The 18,126-nt window shown below is 39.8% G+C and overlaps 1 protein-coding gene across 3 annotated transcripts in view; it reads right to left on the reverse strand.

Moving 5' to 3' along the window:
• LOC126174995 (uncharacterized) overlaps window positions 1–18,126 on the reverse strand; it is an 897,629-nt gene that overhangs the window by 58,266 nt on the left and 821,237 nt on the right. For all 3 annotated transcript variants that reach the window (XM_049921478.1, XM_049921479.1, XM_049921481.1), the window contains one exon: window positions 2,378–2,554. In XM_049921478.1, coding sequence (XP_049777435.1) covers window positions 2,378–2,554 — 177 coding nt within the window. The remainder of the gene's footprint in view (window positions 1–2,377; window positions 2,555–18,126) is intronic.

Genomic DNA, 18,126 nt, shown 5'->3' on the forward strand with positions numbered 1-18,126 from the left:
CACAAAGATGAGTAACAGAATGATCCGTCAAGAATGACACAATATAATTTTACTGGTTGTACTAGTGTCCAAAGAATAAATGCAAAACATTTAGTATGATCATTTAAGTGCCACATTATGAACCATGATTCACCACTATATATAATCTCTTTCCACTAGCAGAACACATTTTTTGCACTATTACAATAAAATCAACTCATTTTTATTTTATTGGAGTGGTGTAAAAATACTGTGGGGTAGTGGAAATATATTTTACACGTGGTGTGCGAATCAATTGGTTGTGTGACGGCCTAATGAGTATCAGGTATTGAAATGATTTGGATGTGTAGATCTGAGTGAAATTTGTTGGTGATTGTGTAATAGCCAGGGGCTGTTTACCGTGGCACAGCTTGAATCCTTACTGTATCAAGATCACAAGCACCATTCAACAATGATTTGTAGAAGTTCAGGTAGATTTGCTGGACAGGCCTGCAACAATCCCTAATTGACCCACACTCAATATCTTTTGCATAAACTTCCTGGCAGATTAAAACTGTATGGGATCCTGAGACTTACTGCAGCAGAACTATTGCTGCAGAGTGAAACAAAACCTGTCTGTGGCTATGACATTCTCTGCAAATTCTAATTTCTCCATAAGGTTAGGTTCAACAGCTGTAAATTATTTTATAAAATACATTTTAACCATCAGCTGTTCATTTGTCTCATTAGTCATATACTAATTTCAGTTAATAACCACCACCCAGGATGTAGAGTACAAAAGATTATTTAAAAGCATCCCTTATTCCTTTGAAGATGTACAGTACCGAAATTATCCAGTGAAATTGTACAAACACTTGACATAATTTGTCTCAGAATACTTACAGTCATATCTCATCTCAAATAGTCAGACATCACAGGGAAAAATAAAAATTCTTCGTCTCTGGATTGCTAGTCATGATATGTAGGTAGGAAAGCTTCTGTTGGGTTTTGAATATTGTAGCGAGGAACTAGAAGAGTTGAAGCTGTGAGGGCAGGTCATAAACTGTGCACAGAGAATTCATTTAGTACGAGCATTGCCTGTGAAAGGTAAAAGCCAAGGTCCTAGTCCACTGCAGTTGTAACTTGCTAGCAACTTTGCCATCAGCCAGGTTACACTGGAGATTGAAAAATCTATTCTAGATCTTTTGGACGAGCTAGAATGTTGGAGGCATGCTAGATCATTTCACTCAAGAAACCAGTAACACCCATTCACTATGATGAAGGAAGAACAGAAAGAAATTCTGCTATCAGTTTATAAGAATATAATGGAAAGCTTTACTACAGGTTAAGCCTGTAATGCTAATAATAATGGGTCCTGTAAAGAGACAGTTATAGGTCTGGCATATTTTGAATGAGTATCTGGGGTGAAACATATCTTGTAAGAGAGGGCCTTACTTTATTTTTTTATCATTTTATGAAGAAAAAAAAACATTAATATGTAAGAGATTTATGTTCCAACATGTGTATGTATGTAACACAAATTAGAGAACAGATGTCAGACAGTACATACAATACACATTAAATTAACTCTAGTTCCATTCATTTTTCTGAGAAACAAAAGAAAATGTAGGAATCATCAGTTTCTCTTTGTGCTATTCACTACTGTTTTCACTGTCAAATGATTAGAAGGTTCCTGTTTTACTGTCTGTATATTTTCTATTTTACTGAAAAACAGTAATCCGTATATTTACAGCCAATGGTATCTGCATTTAATGTAGAAACCTTTCTCAGTAACTTATTGACTTTATGTTGATGTTTTTATGTGTTTGACGCAGATTTATCACGGAGTTATACACTCACTGCTTGAAAGTGGAATGAGCAGTTGCTCACTGCATCTTGTCCTTTAGATATTGTATTCTCACTAAGTCGGACCTGCAAACATAGTTCAAAAGATTCGAATCACTATGCTTTACCACTTTTGAAGTGGAGTTCAAGATAGTATTTTCACTGTCAATGTACCTACAATCAGCAATGAGGTACAATAGGTACCAGGCCCTGATACATCAGTACATCATGATATCCAATAGTGAAGAATGTTAATGAATGTGATTCAGTACTACAGAAAACCTTATTACATCTTTATGTGTGAAATATCGTTATCCACATCATGCTGCTGCCTTTGTACCATGTCTTTTACAAGGTAAAACTTAACAGGATTTAAATATCTCTCTTACTTTTTTATCTGCCAGTAAGGAAACACACATTACAGGAAACATTTCGCATGATATTGTTTATTACAGAGAGATGATATGATCAAAAGGATAAACAGTGCAGAACATTAAACAATATAAATAAGAACCTTGTGTGTCAAGGAGAGAGGAAAAAAAACATTGAAAACATTTATCTTTCTGCTACATACCTCATATATAAAATACTTATCAGCACTCAATGACATAGGCTCACCCTCATTGAGTGGTTCTCCTTTGATCAGCTCTTTAATTAGTTTCTTCTTTGGGCTGTCTAAGCCAAACATTTTGAAGTCTTCATCAAAACGATTTGCTAATTCATCAAATATTTCAAGTGTGCTAGTTTCATGCTGAAACAGAATTGGGTTTTATCTCTTATAAAATGTCTGAAAATTTGTGACAGGAAAACAATGGTTTTGCCTTCGTTACAAAAAATTGCAACTGACAGCGATATTTTTATTTATTTGATAAACCAAAAACTGAACAAATAAAAATTACTGCCAGCACCAACAGAAGATTTTGTATCAAAAATTAAAAAGATTGCTACTTAACATAAAGATGACATGTTAAGTCACAGATAGGCACAATTACATGACACTTACACAAAGCTTTCCCTGAAGCCTTCACCAGAAAAAGAGAAACACACACACCATTCATACACACAAGCAAACACATAGCTCACACAGACATGACCGGCAACTCCGGCAGCTCGGGCCAGAATGTAACTATCACATGTGATGGAAACAGCAATCAAGAGGGGGTGGGGAAGGGATATTTAGGTATAAATGGGGAGGGAGGGGGGGGGGGGGGGCGAATGCTTTCTGCTGGAGTTTGCAGGGACTAGAATGCCAACTGGTGTAGCATCAGGTGGTTGTGGATCAGGGAGATGGGAAAAACAGAGGAGCTGGGAAAGATTTGTGGTGCATTGGCAGAGGGTGACAAAGAGGGTGGAAGACGAGAATGGGGAGGATATAATAGGACAGAGGGGGTGGAAACTGTTGAGTGGAGGGTGTAGGACAGTATGTTACTGTAGGTTGAGGTTGGGATAATATGAGAACTGAGAAAGTGTTGTAAGGATAACTCCCAACTGTACAATTAAGAAAAGTTGGTGGTGGAGGGGGCCATTCAGATGGCTCAGGTAGTGAAGCAGGCATTTAAATCAAGCATGCAATGTTCAACTGCATGTAGTGCCATAGCCTAATCTAATTTGCTTTGGCCACAGTTTGGCAATAGTCATTCATGCTGGTGGACAGCTGGTTGGTAGTCATACCAACATAAAAATCTGTGCAGTGTTTTCAGCTGCAGTGATTGCAGCTGTTTTCACAGGTGGCCGACCCCTGATAGGGAAGGATAAACCAGTGACAGGACTGGAACAGGAAGTGCTGGATGGGTGAATTGAGCAGGTCTTGCAGTTGGGTCTTCCACAGAGTTACAATCCTTGTGGCAAGTGGTTGGGGTTGGGGTTGGGCGTTGGGATTGGGAGTGGCGTAGGGGTCGACTAAGATGCTTCTGAGGTTGCAATGAAACACTACTTTAGGAGGGGCGGGAAGGATCTTGGATAGGATGTCCCTCATCTCGGCATGATGGAAGGTCATCAGAGCCCTGGCAAGTTATGTGGTTCAGTTGTTCAACTCCTGGGTGGTATTGTGTGATGAAGGGGCTGGTTCTTGGTAGTGATGGGTGGATTGGGGGCGTGAGGGGAAATAGTATGGGAGATCTGTTTGCAGACTAGATCTGGGAAATAGTGCCTGTCAGGCTAAAACCCAATCCCACATCCTATGCCTCATATGCTGCCTGAACCATATCTCCAAATGGCCTAAACATAAAAATTCTTCTCTCTGGATCCCACCCCGCCTTTCACAACAACCTTCACCTTTTTAGATTCTGCCAGTCCCTGCCCTAACAAAACTGGTATTGCAAAAACAAATCTCCATAGCACAGGCATCCCAGGACCACCTCTCTTCCCTCCACAAGATATTACCACTGTGCAATCCCTGCTTCATACATTACATCTCTGAAATTGAATCCCTTGCTCTCCAGTACCTGGAGGAGCATTCCTGACACCACCTCCATAAGTAATCCGACTTGCTTACATCCTACTGGTGCCCTGCAGTACCACTATCCAACCCCTGTCCTACCCACAGTGATCTTCCTTGTCCAACTCTCATAGCACTTAAATGCTGCCTAGCTGACCTCCACTTTCCACATCCTACAAAGCTCCCTACCAGCACTCAACCAAATCCGGAGCCAAAACATTCCCATGATAAGATAAGATTAGATTAGATTAGATTAGATTAGTTTTTCGTTTCATAGATCCATGCTGAGGAGATCCTCATGGATGTGGAACATGTCAACTACTTTTTTTTTAGGTGCAATAACAATACTAATAGTATGAATATATACAATACACCATTTGTTCCTATTAAAAAATTTGTCAATGGAGTAGGAGGAGTTGGCCACTAGTAAGTCTTTCAGGCTCCTTTTAAACTGATCTTTATTTGTAACTAAACTTTTTATGTTTACTGGCAAATTATTGAAGATGAGTGTTCCTGAGTAGTGGACCACTTTTTGAACTAAAGTAAGTGCTGTTAAATCCTTGTGCAGATCATTTCTGTTCCTGGTATTGTATGTATGAACTGAGCTGTTTATTGAAAAAAAAGAGATATTATTTAGGACAAATTTCATTAAGGAGTAAATATACTGAGAGGCAAAGTTAGTATACCGAGTTCTTTGAAGAGGTTTCTACATGACGTCTGTGAATTTACTCCACAAATAATACGTATTACACGCTTTTGGACTCTGAAAACTTTTGTTTCACTTTAAGGGTTACCCCAAAATATTATACCACATGACATTATGGAATGAAAGTAGGCAAAGTATGCAAGCTTTTTCATTTTTATGTCGCCTATGTCTACTAACACTTGAATTGCAAATACAGATTTGTTAAGGTGTTTCTGCAGTTCTGTGGTGTGCTCCTCCCAACTGAATTTATTATCCAGTTGTAATCCCAGGAATTTAAGACTGTCAACCTCTTCTATCTGCTCTTCTTCATATTTTATGTATATGCTGGGTGGAAACCTCTTACAGGTCCTGAATTGCATGTGGTGAGTCTTTTCAAAGTTTAATGTCAATGAGTTGGCTTTAAACCATTTATTAATATCCATGAAAATATCATTAGCAGATCTTTCTAGAACTACACTCGACATATTATTTATTGCAATACTTGTGTCACCTGCAAACAAGCCTTCTCGATATTAGAACCCTTCAGAAATCCAAACTGTATTCTTGATAATATATTATTTCTGGTCAGATGGTTGAGAAGCTGCCTGTACATTACTTTTTCTAAAATTTTTGAGAATGCTGGCAAAAGTGAAATCGGTCTGTAGTTTGATGGTATCTCTTTATCCCCTTTCTTGAATAGAGGCTTAACATCTGCATATTTTAGCCAGTCAGGAAATGTCCCAGTTATAATCATAACCACTAGAATGCTTTGTTTTCAAAGATTTTATTATGGAAGTTATTTCTTTTGGTGAAGTGAGTGACATTCATGTAGCTGAAGCTATTTGTAAAGGCTAGTTTCAGATATTCAAGGGCATTATTTACTGATCCTGACAATCCCATTCTATCAGTAACAGATATAAAGTACTTGTTAAATAGATTTGCCACACTATGCCCATCGGTTACTAATGTGTAATCTACCCTTAATGCTATTTGCTCCTGTTCCTTTCTGGTTCTACCAGTCTCCTCTTTCACTATATCCTATATTGTTTTTATTTTGTTCCCTGACATTGCTATCTTCTTCTCGTAGTGCATTTGTTTAGATGTCTGAATTACTTTTTTTAATATTTTACAGTATTCCTTGTAACAGATATAAAGTACTTGTTAAATAGATTTGCCACACTATGCCCATCGGTTACTAATGTGTAATCTACCCTTAATGCTATTTGCTCCTGTTCCTTTCTGGTTCTACCAGTCTCCTCTTTCACTATATCCCATATTGTTTTTATTTTGTTCCCTGACATTGCTATCTTCTTCTCGTAGTGCATTTGTTTAGATGTCTGAATTACTTTTTTTAATATTTTACAGTATTCCTTGTATTTAGCTAAATCATCAGTATTGGAGCTATTCTTGGTCGACAGATGCATTTTCCTTTGTCTTACAGGAAATCTTTATTCCTTGTGTAATACATGGTTTTATTATAGACTTCTGTTTAATTTGAGTAACTTTTAGAGGAAAACAGTTTTCAAACATGGTACTGACATTGTTCATGAATGTATTATATTTTTCATTCATGTCATGGGCACTATAAACATCTTTCCAGTTCATATCTTTGAGCAGTTTTCTAAAACACTCAATTTTTGGTTGACTCACTACTTTCTGTACTCAGACTTAGCAGTCTTGATAATCTGCTCAGAATTTACATCTAAAACAAGGAGCTGCATGTCATGATCTGATAGTCCATTTATTACAGGTTTTATGATATGATTTTGTTCCTTTGATTTGTCTATAAAAATGTTATCAATGGCTGTCCTTGAGGATTTAGTGATCCTAGTTGGAAAGTTTACAGTGTGAGTTAGATTGAAAGACAACATTACTAACTGCAGTAAATGTTTACTGGAAGATTGCATTAGAAAATCTGTATTAAAGTCACCAGCAATCAAAATTTCTTTGTTTCTTCCTGTTAAATAACCCAAAAGAGCTTCTAGATGATTTATGAATAGATTATAATTTCCTGCAGGTGCTCAGTAAATAGTTACTATTATATAGGATCTGTTATGGAACTCTACTTCTGTTGCACATGCTTCTAGATGCTGGTCTAAACAGAATTTATTAATGTCAATGTTCTTGAATTTATGGCAGTTTTTAATAAATGTGGCAACTCCTCCTCCATCCATATCTACTCTGCAGAAGTAGGAAGCTAGCTTAAATCCTGAAATGTCTAACATATCTATGCCAGTGGTCACTTGATGTTCAGAGAGGCAGATTATGTCAATTTGGTTAGATGAATTCATTTCATCAATACAAATTAGTAGTTAATCAATTTTATTTCTGAGTCCCGGAATGTTCTGGTGTAATAAAGATAACTGATACTGCTTACTAATGGGATTATAACTGCTTTGGTGAAGACGAACTTGCAGTTTCTGATTACTTTCTGTTAAACATTGTTTAAATGGAATCTGTATGCTAAAATCTGACTCCTGTTCATCTGTTTTCTCAAACTGAGTGTGTCTGCCAATCTCTCTTCCCTATTCTAAAAAAGGCATCCCTCTGACACCTGTGACCACTGGTATTTTACCACTTGTGACAGTGCCCACCCCCCCTTACATTTTCTGCAATCAATCCAGACCGTTTTCCCTTCCCTTTCCTATTGAGGTGAAGGCCATGCCTAGTGTAGTCCCACCTATCGATAGCATCCACAGGAATCAAACCAATATGGGACCCTATATCCGTCCTAAGCAGCCACTCCAACTCCAAGTTCACCCTCCTGACGGAAGATTTCAAATGAGGCTGATCATGGCATCTAAACACAGACACAAATCCAACACTCGTATGCTTCGTTGCTGATGCTATCTTCACCAGGTCACTCTCTAAGGAATATTCAGATTCTCTGTCAATGCTATTTCCCGGACCACCCACTATAACCACGGCATCCTCCTTCGTGAAATCTTTGCATAAAGAACCTACATCCTCTGTTACCTGACCCAGATCTGCACTAGGCTTGAAAAAGTTTGTGAGCTGGTACTCTGGACCTCGATTTTCCTGCAGTAGTTGGCCAACACCTCTACCATGGGAGCTACCTAACAACAGAACTTTCTTTTTCTTTGCAAATTTCCCTACCTTTTTCAAATCCTTGAAAGCTTGTTGTGCCCTTTCTACAGCTTCAGCTAAAAGAGGCTCATCCAATTCTGACTGAGGCAACAGGTCAAATCTATTTTCAAGATTTATGACAAAGCTGTCTGATGCTCTCCTTTGCCTGTTCCCCCTATTACCTGTTGCCACTTCCCACCTCTGTTCACCCTTCTCCCTCTTTAACCTGTCCAGTTCCTCCCTTGCCTTGTCTAAGTGAGCTTGAAGAGCTGTAATTTTCCCTTCCTGTTCCAGTTGTTGTCAATCCTTCCACCAAAACCCAGAAGTTTCAGTCCTATCCAAAGACCTCATCTTTAGCCCTATACCCAAATTTAACCATGTTGGACTTGTCAAAGACATACTATCCTTCTCCTGGTCCTGCAATGTAAGCACTTCCCTGCTGCCAATTATTTCAACCAAAACCAACCTAATTCCATCATTAAATCTTGCCTCTCCAGTTCAGAGCACTATCCAACTGTGATCTCCCACCCCCTTCCAGCAATTCCTTACTTCTGACTTTGCTTCACTATCCTTCCCCAGGCCCCTTTCTCAGAACACAAACCTTTCAGCAGAAGAAAGAATAGCCATACAGAACCTCAAAACAAATCCTGACCTAATCACCCTACCTGCAAACAAAGGTTCCACCACTGTTGTTATGTATCGCAATGACTAACTGGCAGAAGGCCTCTGCTAATCATCTGACTACTCCACCTGTAAACTCTGCCAGAGTGATCACATCCCAGAAAGCCAACACAATCTCCAATCCCTGCTTAAAGCCATAGGCCCTTCCCAGAACCTCTCACATTATCCCATTTCCCTCCTCACACCTATGACACCCTGCCCCAAAATCCACAAATCCAAAAATCCAGGATGACCCATCGTGGCTGGTTATTGTGCCACCACTGAAAGAATTTTTGTCATCTCTGACCAACACTTCCAACCAACTGCCCATAATCTAGCCTCCCACGTCGACGATAGCACTTCCTTCAGTGACTCCACCATCCACAGCCCTTTGCCTCCTGGATCTCTACCCATCACTGTTGATGCCAGCCCCTACACACCAACATCCCCCATATCCTCCAAGTCTTTCATGGTGGCATGACTGAATAAAATCTTCTCGGTTTTCAAGCTGCGTCAATTTGAATAAAATATTTGATCTTTTGATGGCTAGCTTCGCCATCATCGTCAGGAGTAAAACTACTGACTGCCAGGGCAGGCACTATTTCCTGCTTATATAACTACAATTACAGCCCCTGGCACCAATCGAAGAGGACCAAAACAATGTGTGCGCAGAAGGTGAGTGGGGCAGCTCACAGCAGCTCCGACCTGCCGCGGGACTGAGTGACGTCGAATGGTATGAGAAGCTGGTGCCATGTTTGAAACTTCCACTCCCGCCTCCCTACAAGTGTTAAGCATCCATTGTTGCTTCCTTTTGACATCCAAAGCCTGCCCCCATGCCCTATTCAGTGTGTAACCCCAGTCTATGTTGAAACTGTTGCTGTTCATGCTAATCTCAGCCACTTCTTTTATAATGGAGACCCAGTATGTTGACACATGGGCCAAGACTGGCATGTTCTCAAACTGTATTTTATGTTCAATTTTGAGGCTGTGCACAGCTAAGGTCAACTTGTCAAGCTCCCTTTGCTTGATATGTCTTTTATGCTCAGTACAATGCTCTGCAACTGTGTGAATTGTCTGGCCTATATAGATGCTGCCACACTCTCAAGGAACACTGTACACATGAAGAGCTATCTCGTCTTTAAAAGAGTTTTAATGTTGAGCAGGACACCATTCACAAGATCCCTGAACTGCTGCAGTTTATTTTTACCATGAGGCCATATCAGGAAAGTATCATTGACATACTAAGGAAGCAAGACAGACACCACCACAAAGTTCAGGGCCTGCTCCTGAAAGTGCTCCATGAAGAAATGTGTGACTGCAGGAAACAATGGTGAGACCATTGCTGTGCCATCCGTCATGTCATAATATTTGTTATGGTACAAGAAGTATGTTGTCATTAGAACATGACAGAACAACTTTGCAATTCCAGGTGGAAACCTTTGGGCCAAAAGATCCAGCGTGTCTTTTACTGGCACCCTCATATAAAGTGGCACCACATACAGAGTAACCATTATGTCATTTTGACCTGTTTTCGTTTTCCTTGAGCGTTTCAACAAATGGCTGCAAGTTCACAACTTGGTGTTCACAATGATCCACTTTTGGCACTAATAATCGTGCAATATGTTTTGCCAGTCTCTAGATGGGCGAGCTGATTGCACTAACAGTGGGCTGAAGAGGAATATGGTCCTTATGTATCTTTGGCAGTCCATAAAGCCTGGGAGGTCTGGCACCATGAGATCGTAATTTGTTCACCAATTCATCTGGAAACCAAATTCCTTTAATAATTTCTCTGTCTTCCTGACTACGGCCTGTCTCTGATTACGACTAAGCTTCCGGTATGCGTCATCATGTAATAAGTGTAGCACCTTCAGGCCTTCAGTGTTCAGAACCACAATGCATTTCCTTCATCAGATGGCAAGACAACAAAGTCCTACTTCTCATGCAATAAGTGTAAGCCACATTGGTCCTCCTGACTAATATTTGATTTTGGTGGCTCAGCTTTTGAAAATATATGGCTGGTGGTTAGTCTGCCATCCTCAGCTGCATCAAATGCACTGCTCTACTGCACTAATAATCTCCAAAATTGGCAGACATGGTGGGACTGTCACGTAGCCATTGTTCAGTTTTTGTTTGGAGCGATTAACAATTGTTCTGTTGACCTTATCATTATCCACGTCAGTTCCTCCACAAGTTAAGCAGTCAGACTTGTGACATTGCTTAGGCATTGTCTTGCACAAACTAGCATGCTGTTGTGCTGCAGTGGCCACATCCACCCATTCCCAGTCAAATGGCAACAAAGTTGAATACAATCAAACAGGTTTCTGGCATTAAGATCAAGCTCATATCTTGTCTGCCATATCCACTGTCTCCCAATGGCATGAATTGGCCTCTTCAAAATTATGTACACTGCAGCAAAGCAAGGAATTACTTCCTTGTCCCAGTAACATTGCAAAAATGCTAAATAATTCAGCAGATGTGATTTCTTTTTGTGCAGTTTTTCCAGCAGTCTCTCACTTGCATGCCAACAAAGGAAATACCACCGCTGTTCTGAACACTGAAGGCTACCACCTGGAGGTGCTACATTTATTAGAAGATGATGCATACCAGAAGCTTAGTTGTGATCTGACACAGGCTATAGTCAGGAAGACAGGAAAGTTATTAAAGGAATCTGGTTTACCAGATGAAGTAGTGAACAAATTAGTGCCTCACGCCACCAGACCTCCCAGGCTTTATGGACTGCCAAAGATACATAAGGAACATGTTCCTCTTCGGCCCACTGTTAGTGCAATCAGCTCGCCCATCTAGAGACTGGCAAAACATATTGCACGATTATTAGCACCAAAAGTGGATCATTGTGAACACCAAGTTGTGAACTTGCAGCCATTTGTTGAAACGCTCAAGGAAAATGAAAATAGGTCAAAATGGCAATGGTTACTCTGTACATGGTGCCACTTTATATGAGGGTGCCAGTAAAAGACACGCTGGACCTTTTGGCCAAAGGTTTCCACCTGGAATTGCAAAGTTGTTCTGTAATGTTCTAATGACAACGTACTTCTTGTACCATGACAAATATTATTAAATGACGGATGGCACAGCAATGGTCTCACCATTGTTTCCTGCAGTCACAAATTTCTTCATGGAGCACTTTCAAGAGCAGGCTCTGAACTCTGTGGTGTTGTGTCTGTCTTGCTTCCTTAGTATGTCAATGATACCTTCCTGATATGGCCTGATGGTAAAAATAAACTGCAGCAGTTCAGGGATCTTGTGAACGGTGTCCATCCCAACATTAAATTTACCATCGAGTTAGAGAAGGATGGCAAGCTACCGTTCTTAGATGTTTTAGTTGAGCGGAAGGCAGGAGGCTGGCTCGGTCATTCAGTGTATAGGAAACTGACACACCCTGATCGACATTTGAATGCCGGTAGCTTTCACCACCCTGTACACAAGAAAACGGTCCTGGACACATTACTACACAGAGCTGAAGTTATTTCTGATGACTACCACCTGCAGTCTGAATTGCAGCACTTGGGCACATATTCAAGGAGAATGGCTACAGCAAGAGAGACATTGCAAATGCTTTCAGGTGTCGTCAAAGAAGGACACTTTGTGAATCAGCAGAAGAAGCCAAGCTGACGGCTTTCACGCCATACTGTGGGGCAATGAGCAGCAAGTTAGGACACATACTGTGGAGACATGGATTGAGACCAGTGTTCCGGCCCACCCTCAAGATCCAGGATGCACTCTGTTAAAGACGAGATAGCTCTTCATGTGTACAGTGTTCCTTGAGAGTGTGGCAGCATCTATATAGGCCAGACAATTCGCACAGTTGCAGAGCACAGTACTGAGTGTAAGAGACATCAAGCAAAGGGAGCTTGAAAAGTTGACCGTAGCTGAGCATAGCCTCAAAAATGAACATAAAACACAGTTTGAGAACATGCCAGTCTTGGCTCATGCATCAACATACTGGGTCTCCATTAGAAAAGGAGTGGCTGAGATTAGAATGAACAGCAAGAATTTCAACAGAGACCAGGGTTACTCACTGAGTAAGGCATGGGTGCATTCTGTGGATGTCAAAAGGAAGCTACAACGGATGCTTAATATTTGTAGGGAAGTGGGAGTGGCAGTTTCAAATGTGGCACCTGCCCCTCATGCCGCCTGATGTTACTCGGTCCTTAGGTGGGCCATAGCTGCTATGAGCTGCCCAACTCACCTTCTGGGTATGCATTGTTTTGGCCTGCTCTGGTGCCAGGGGCCATAATTTTAGGTATATAAGCATGAAATAGTGCCAGCCCCAGCAGTCAATAGTGTTAGTATTGACAACGATGGCGGAGCTAGCCATCGAAAGCTCAAAAATTTTATTCGAACTGAGGTGGCTTGAAAGCCAAGAAGATTTTATTCATCCTTCATGTCCATGATCTTACCGCTATTGAACACTACCAACTTCCTTCAGACTCCAGTCCCACTACCTCATCAGACATTTTATATCACTGGGTAAGTGATTTGGCAGCAGCATTGTGCACCTCTTTTTGTGCTCAATATAACCTTAAAGTGGAGAAATGAAGGTCATATTTTCTTATGATACAGTGATTGTGTACATCATTGTTCCTTTTGAATTGCAGCAGGTTATATACAACAAACTTCATGATGGGCTAAATATATTGTGAGGCAGTAGTCAAAATACCAAGCACCTCAAGCATATGTCGACAAGATGATTGCGGGTGAGAACCACATATTATTCTTAAAGCACATTTCTGAGCAATGGACACTTTCTTTCTTAAAGTTGATTTATCCCAGAACATTATTTCACATGACATTACTAAATGAAAATTTGCAAAATATATGAACTTCCTGATTTGTGTATCTCTCAGAGGTTTACAATGATTTGAGATGCAAATGTGACTGAACTAAATTATTTTAGGAGTTCCAAAATGTATTTTTCCAGTTTAAATTCTCATTAATATGGATACCTATATTTTTGTGGCGTTTCCACCCTAGTTGTTATTTCCTTACTATGTGTTACACTTATCATTGATGTGGTAACTCTACAAACACAGAACTGAAAATGTTGTGTCTTTTTGAAACTGAGATTGAGACCATTCACATAAAACCATTCAGTAACACTTCAATCTTTATCATTTCTTCTGTTGCTATATGTATGTTTGGATGGATTAAAATACTAGTGTCATGTGCAAAAATAACTAATTCTGCTTGTTTTATGTTAGGTACAAAGTTGTTTACATATATGAGGAACAATAGTGGATATAAGGTTGAGCTCCCCCATCAGAAGAAACTCCCATGCTTACATTGGTTGAGTTATTACGTATAGCTTTCCGCTTTCTTTTAGTTAGGTATGACATTATCCACTGATTGACTAAAACACAAATTTCATAAAACCTCAGGTTATTGAGGAGAATACTGTGATTCATGCAGTCAAATGCCTAAGATAGGTTGCAAAAAATACCAATTGGTACTCTTTTGTTATTTAGCACTCCTGAAATTTGGTGAGTGAAGGTATAAATGGCATATTTAGGTCATCTCTTGTAAACAATTTTTAAAAATGTTTCTCCTGGAACCAGTATTATTCTAATTAATTTGAACTGAGTATCTATACTCTAAGGCACTATTTCATTTATCATATCTGTGGATCATGATCAGAGACAATATTTGGTAGGGGTATATAGTTGTTTTCTTGTTTTGAGGTGCATCAAAGAAAGTGTTATCATTTAGGGTCCTACTGTCTTTAACCACCTATGTTAGAGAGTTAATTATTGGGATCAAATTTTAGAGTGCAAATAAGGTTTCCAGATGACTTTTCATATCACAATCCCTTGGAAAAATCTACATTGCAATCACAACAGACTATTAACCTCTGGTTGCTGTCTGACAGAAAGCATAACAACTCCATCCTGGATTTTCCAATGTTTGAGATAGCATAATAGGGAATCCACATTCCTCAAAACAGTTCAAAATTTCCCTGTGGGGATCTATACACAGTTACTATTAAAAATTAACTTTTTTCAGTGTTAATTCACAAGCACATACTTCTCTGTGCTGATCACTAGAAAATGTACTTGTGTCGATGTTTCTGAACTTGTATTCTATCTCTGTGTAACAACTTGTTTCCCTATATTAGTTGTACATGAGTAAGATGTATGGTGTGACCTTTTATATTTAGCTTCTCCAATGCTTGGTTATTTGGAGCTCAAATAGGCACAGGATGTCTGTTTTCAGAGCTCTCCAAATCTTCCAAACAGACAAGATGCTCTTCTACCCTATTGGTCAATCCTGTAATATCCTGATGAAATAAGCTAACCTTACTTTTCTGTGCATTCTTAAGCATTTTGTGGGTTCTTGTGTTGTTTTACCTACTTTCAAAACAGGGTGCCCAAATTCCTGACTCTAACCTAAGAAAGGAACCCTTCTGTCACCACTGACACCAAGGATCTTGCTTTGGATGTCAGTGTCCCTGTACACTTTCAGCAAGGCACTCAGCTAACCTATCTTTCCCACTATTTTTTAGGTGTAGGACATGTCTAGTATATCCCCATCTTGAAACTGTAGCAAAGGGTATTGCACTCATATGAGATTTCAGTTCAGTCAGTAGCAGCCTGCTCAGCTGTGCTAACACAGCTCACAGCAGTGTTTACCCAGGGCCAGTCATGGCACTCTAGGACCCCAAAAAAACTGACACTTTTGTGTAAATTTTCTACTCCTTTTCCATCCAGGTCACCCCTAATGCCGTAATTTTTGTCTTTAGCCATGTTGTTTTCATTTAAGACTATTCCTTACATCCTCTGTCACTTGGCTTCACAAAACTTGTCACCTGGTACCCTATTTCTAATTTGTCCAGTACAATCTGGTCTACAGCCCTGTCATTGCTACTACCAAGCAGCAAGACTAATTTCTTCCCCCATCTCTTTTGTTACCAATGTAAACTTAGTTCCTCTGCTTTAAGTTTGCTACACCCAACTGTGATCAACAGCTAAATGAGGGCTTTCCTCTTCTACTTCAGGTAAAAAGTGAAATTTACCAGATATTACAAGCTCATATGTGGTAGAAGAAGTTGAAGAGCTGTTTTCCTTCCACCCATTAGTTGTTACTTTTACTCAGTTCCAGTCATTTCCCCCCCTACAAACTATCTGGTTCAAATTTCGTGTGATATAATTCAGCCTGAAGGACATAAATCTTTGCCTCCTACTTGGCAACTGTCTGGTCTTTTATTCAAAGCCTGCAGTTCCAAGGGAGATCCTCATTGAGTTCACCATTACATTTCCCAATACAATCGTCCCAGTGGAATTTTAGCCCACAATACACACGACTAGTAATACTGTACTCAAACTGACAATTATGGTAACTACTTCTAGATTACTTTTTATATGTACATAGGCAAAAAAAAAAAAGAGACAGACAAAAAATCTTCTTACCAAGTGGCAGCAGAACACACACATAAAAGAAACTTATAATTAGGCAAGCTTTCAGAGCCAGTGGCTGCTACTTGAGGCACAAGGGTTGAAGGGGAAGGAAGAGAGCTGAAGGAAAAGGACTGGAGAGGTCTAGAAAAAGGAGCAGATTTTGGGAAAGTCTGCCAGAGCTGTGGATCAGGGCAAACTTCCCGGATGAGATGAGAAGGAAAGACTAATTGTTGGGGACTGCATCGGATGAGATTTGAAAATCTGAGAGCTTAAAGGTGGAAGACAGGGTAGTATACAAGACAGAGATTACTGCTTAAACATTGTGCATGAGTTAATAACAGTAAGAAGCTAATTGCATTGTATGTAACATAGTTGCACGGAGGGCAGCGAAAAATAGACAAATAAGACAATGAAATATGTAGAAAACTAAAACAGGGTGGAGAAAGGAGTAGTTACTATGAATAAATACTGAGACAGAAGAAATTAACATAAATTAAGGCAAGGTGGGTGGTGAGAACCAAGAACATGTTGTAGCTCTAGTTCCCACCTGTGGGGTTCTGAGAAACTGGTGTCTGGGGGGAGAATCCTTATGGTGCTTATGGTGAAACAGGCACCAAGGTCATGATTGTCATGTTGTAGAGCATGCTCTGCAACAGGATATTGTGTGTTGCCAGTATACATCCTCTGCCTATGCCCATTCATCCTAACTGATAATTTGGTGGTAGTCATGCTGATATAAAAGGGCAAACATGTTTACATAACAGCTGGTATATGACGTGTCATTTCACAAGTGGCTCTCCCTTTGACAGTAAAAGTTTTGCCAGTTACAGGACTACTATAGTTGGTGGTAGGAGGATACATAGGGAAAGTCTTGCATCAGGAACAGCCACAGGGATAGTACCTGTAGGGTATGAAGAAGGGTACATACAGGAGCAGTGCAGTGTTGACAAGAATATTGAAGATATTGGGAGGGTGTCAAAAGGCTATTCTAGGTGTGGTGGGCAAAATCTCAGACAGAATGGACCTCATTTCAGGGCATGATTTTAGGGAGTCATGGCCTTGTTAAAGTGTGTTGCCAGTATTAATACATTCCGGACCAGGATAATACTGAGTGACCAGTGGTGTGCCCTAAAGTGATTTTTGGAGGGATCAGCAGTATCAGGATTGGATGTGATGGCCTGGGAAATCTGCTTTCGAACTTGGCTGGTGGGGTAATTACGTCCAGTGAAGGCTGAAGTGAAAATGGTGATGTATTGCTGTAAAGAGTCTGCATCGAAACAAATATGTTTGCCTCGAATGCAAAGGCCATATGGGCAAAGAAATGAGATGAACAGTTGGTATGGTACTAGGAGGTGCCATTAGATCGCAACTGTTATCAACTAAAGGCTTGCTGAACAACTACCAGAAAGTGTAGGAGGTGTAAATGTCATAAAATGTACTTCAGTTTTCACATCCAATATCATCTTGTGATTAATAAAGTAGCAATGCACCTTTCTCAAAGTTACAACATAAATTTAAGGTGAATATTATCCATCACAGCAATGAACACAAATGTCTTACAAAAACTTATCGGCTCACTTGTGCATTCATATTATTGAAGTCATTATTTTCTCTTGTGTTCTGGAGAGAGAAAATAAAGTGAAAGGATAACTGAGCTAGTGAGAGTTTTTGTTGCAACATGCCAGACATTTTATGCTACTTCATCTTTTATTACAAATAATATTATATTTGGATAATAGTTATATAAACTCTAAAGGAATAAAGGATGATAGTTGGACTGCAGTGGAGAAACAGCAAGAGTCCAGAGCCTGCAGCAGTAGATGTTACAGTGTCAGAACAAGGTGGAGTGGAGTCAATGCTCTACATCAGAAGATCTGCTGGAGCTGGCAACAAGATAGCAAAATACACTATCAGTTGGAGCACTAAAATGGAACACTATGTGTATGAATATTACATAAAATAGGCAACAGGCACAAATATGGACCAAAGGATAAATCTTCCTATAAATTTCCTGTATTAAATTTGTTTTTAATTAACAGAGA

The sequence above is a fragment of the Schistocerca cancellata genome, chromosome 3, assembly GCF_023864275.1.
Source record: "Schistocerca cancellata isolate TAMUIC-IGC-003103 chromosome 3, iqSchCanc2.1, whole genome shotgun sequence".
Lineage (NCBI taxonomy): Eukaryota > Metazoa > Arthropoda > Insecta > Orthoptera > Acrididae > Schistocerca > Schistocerca cancellata.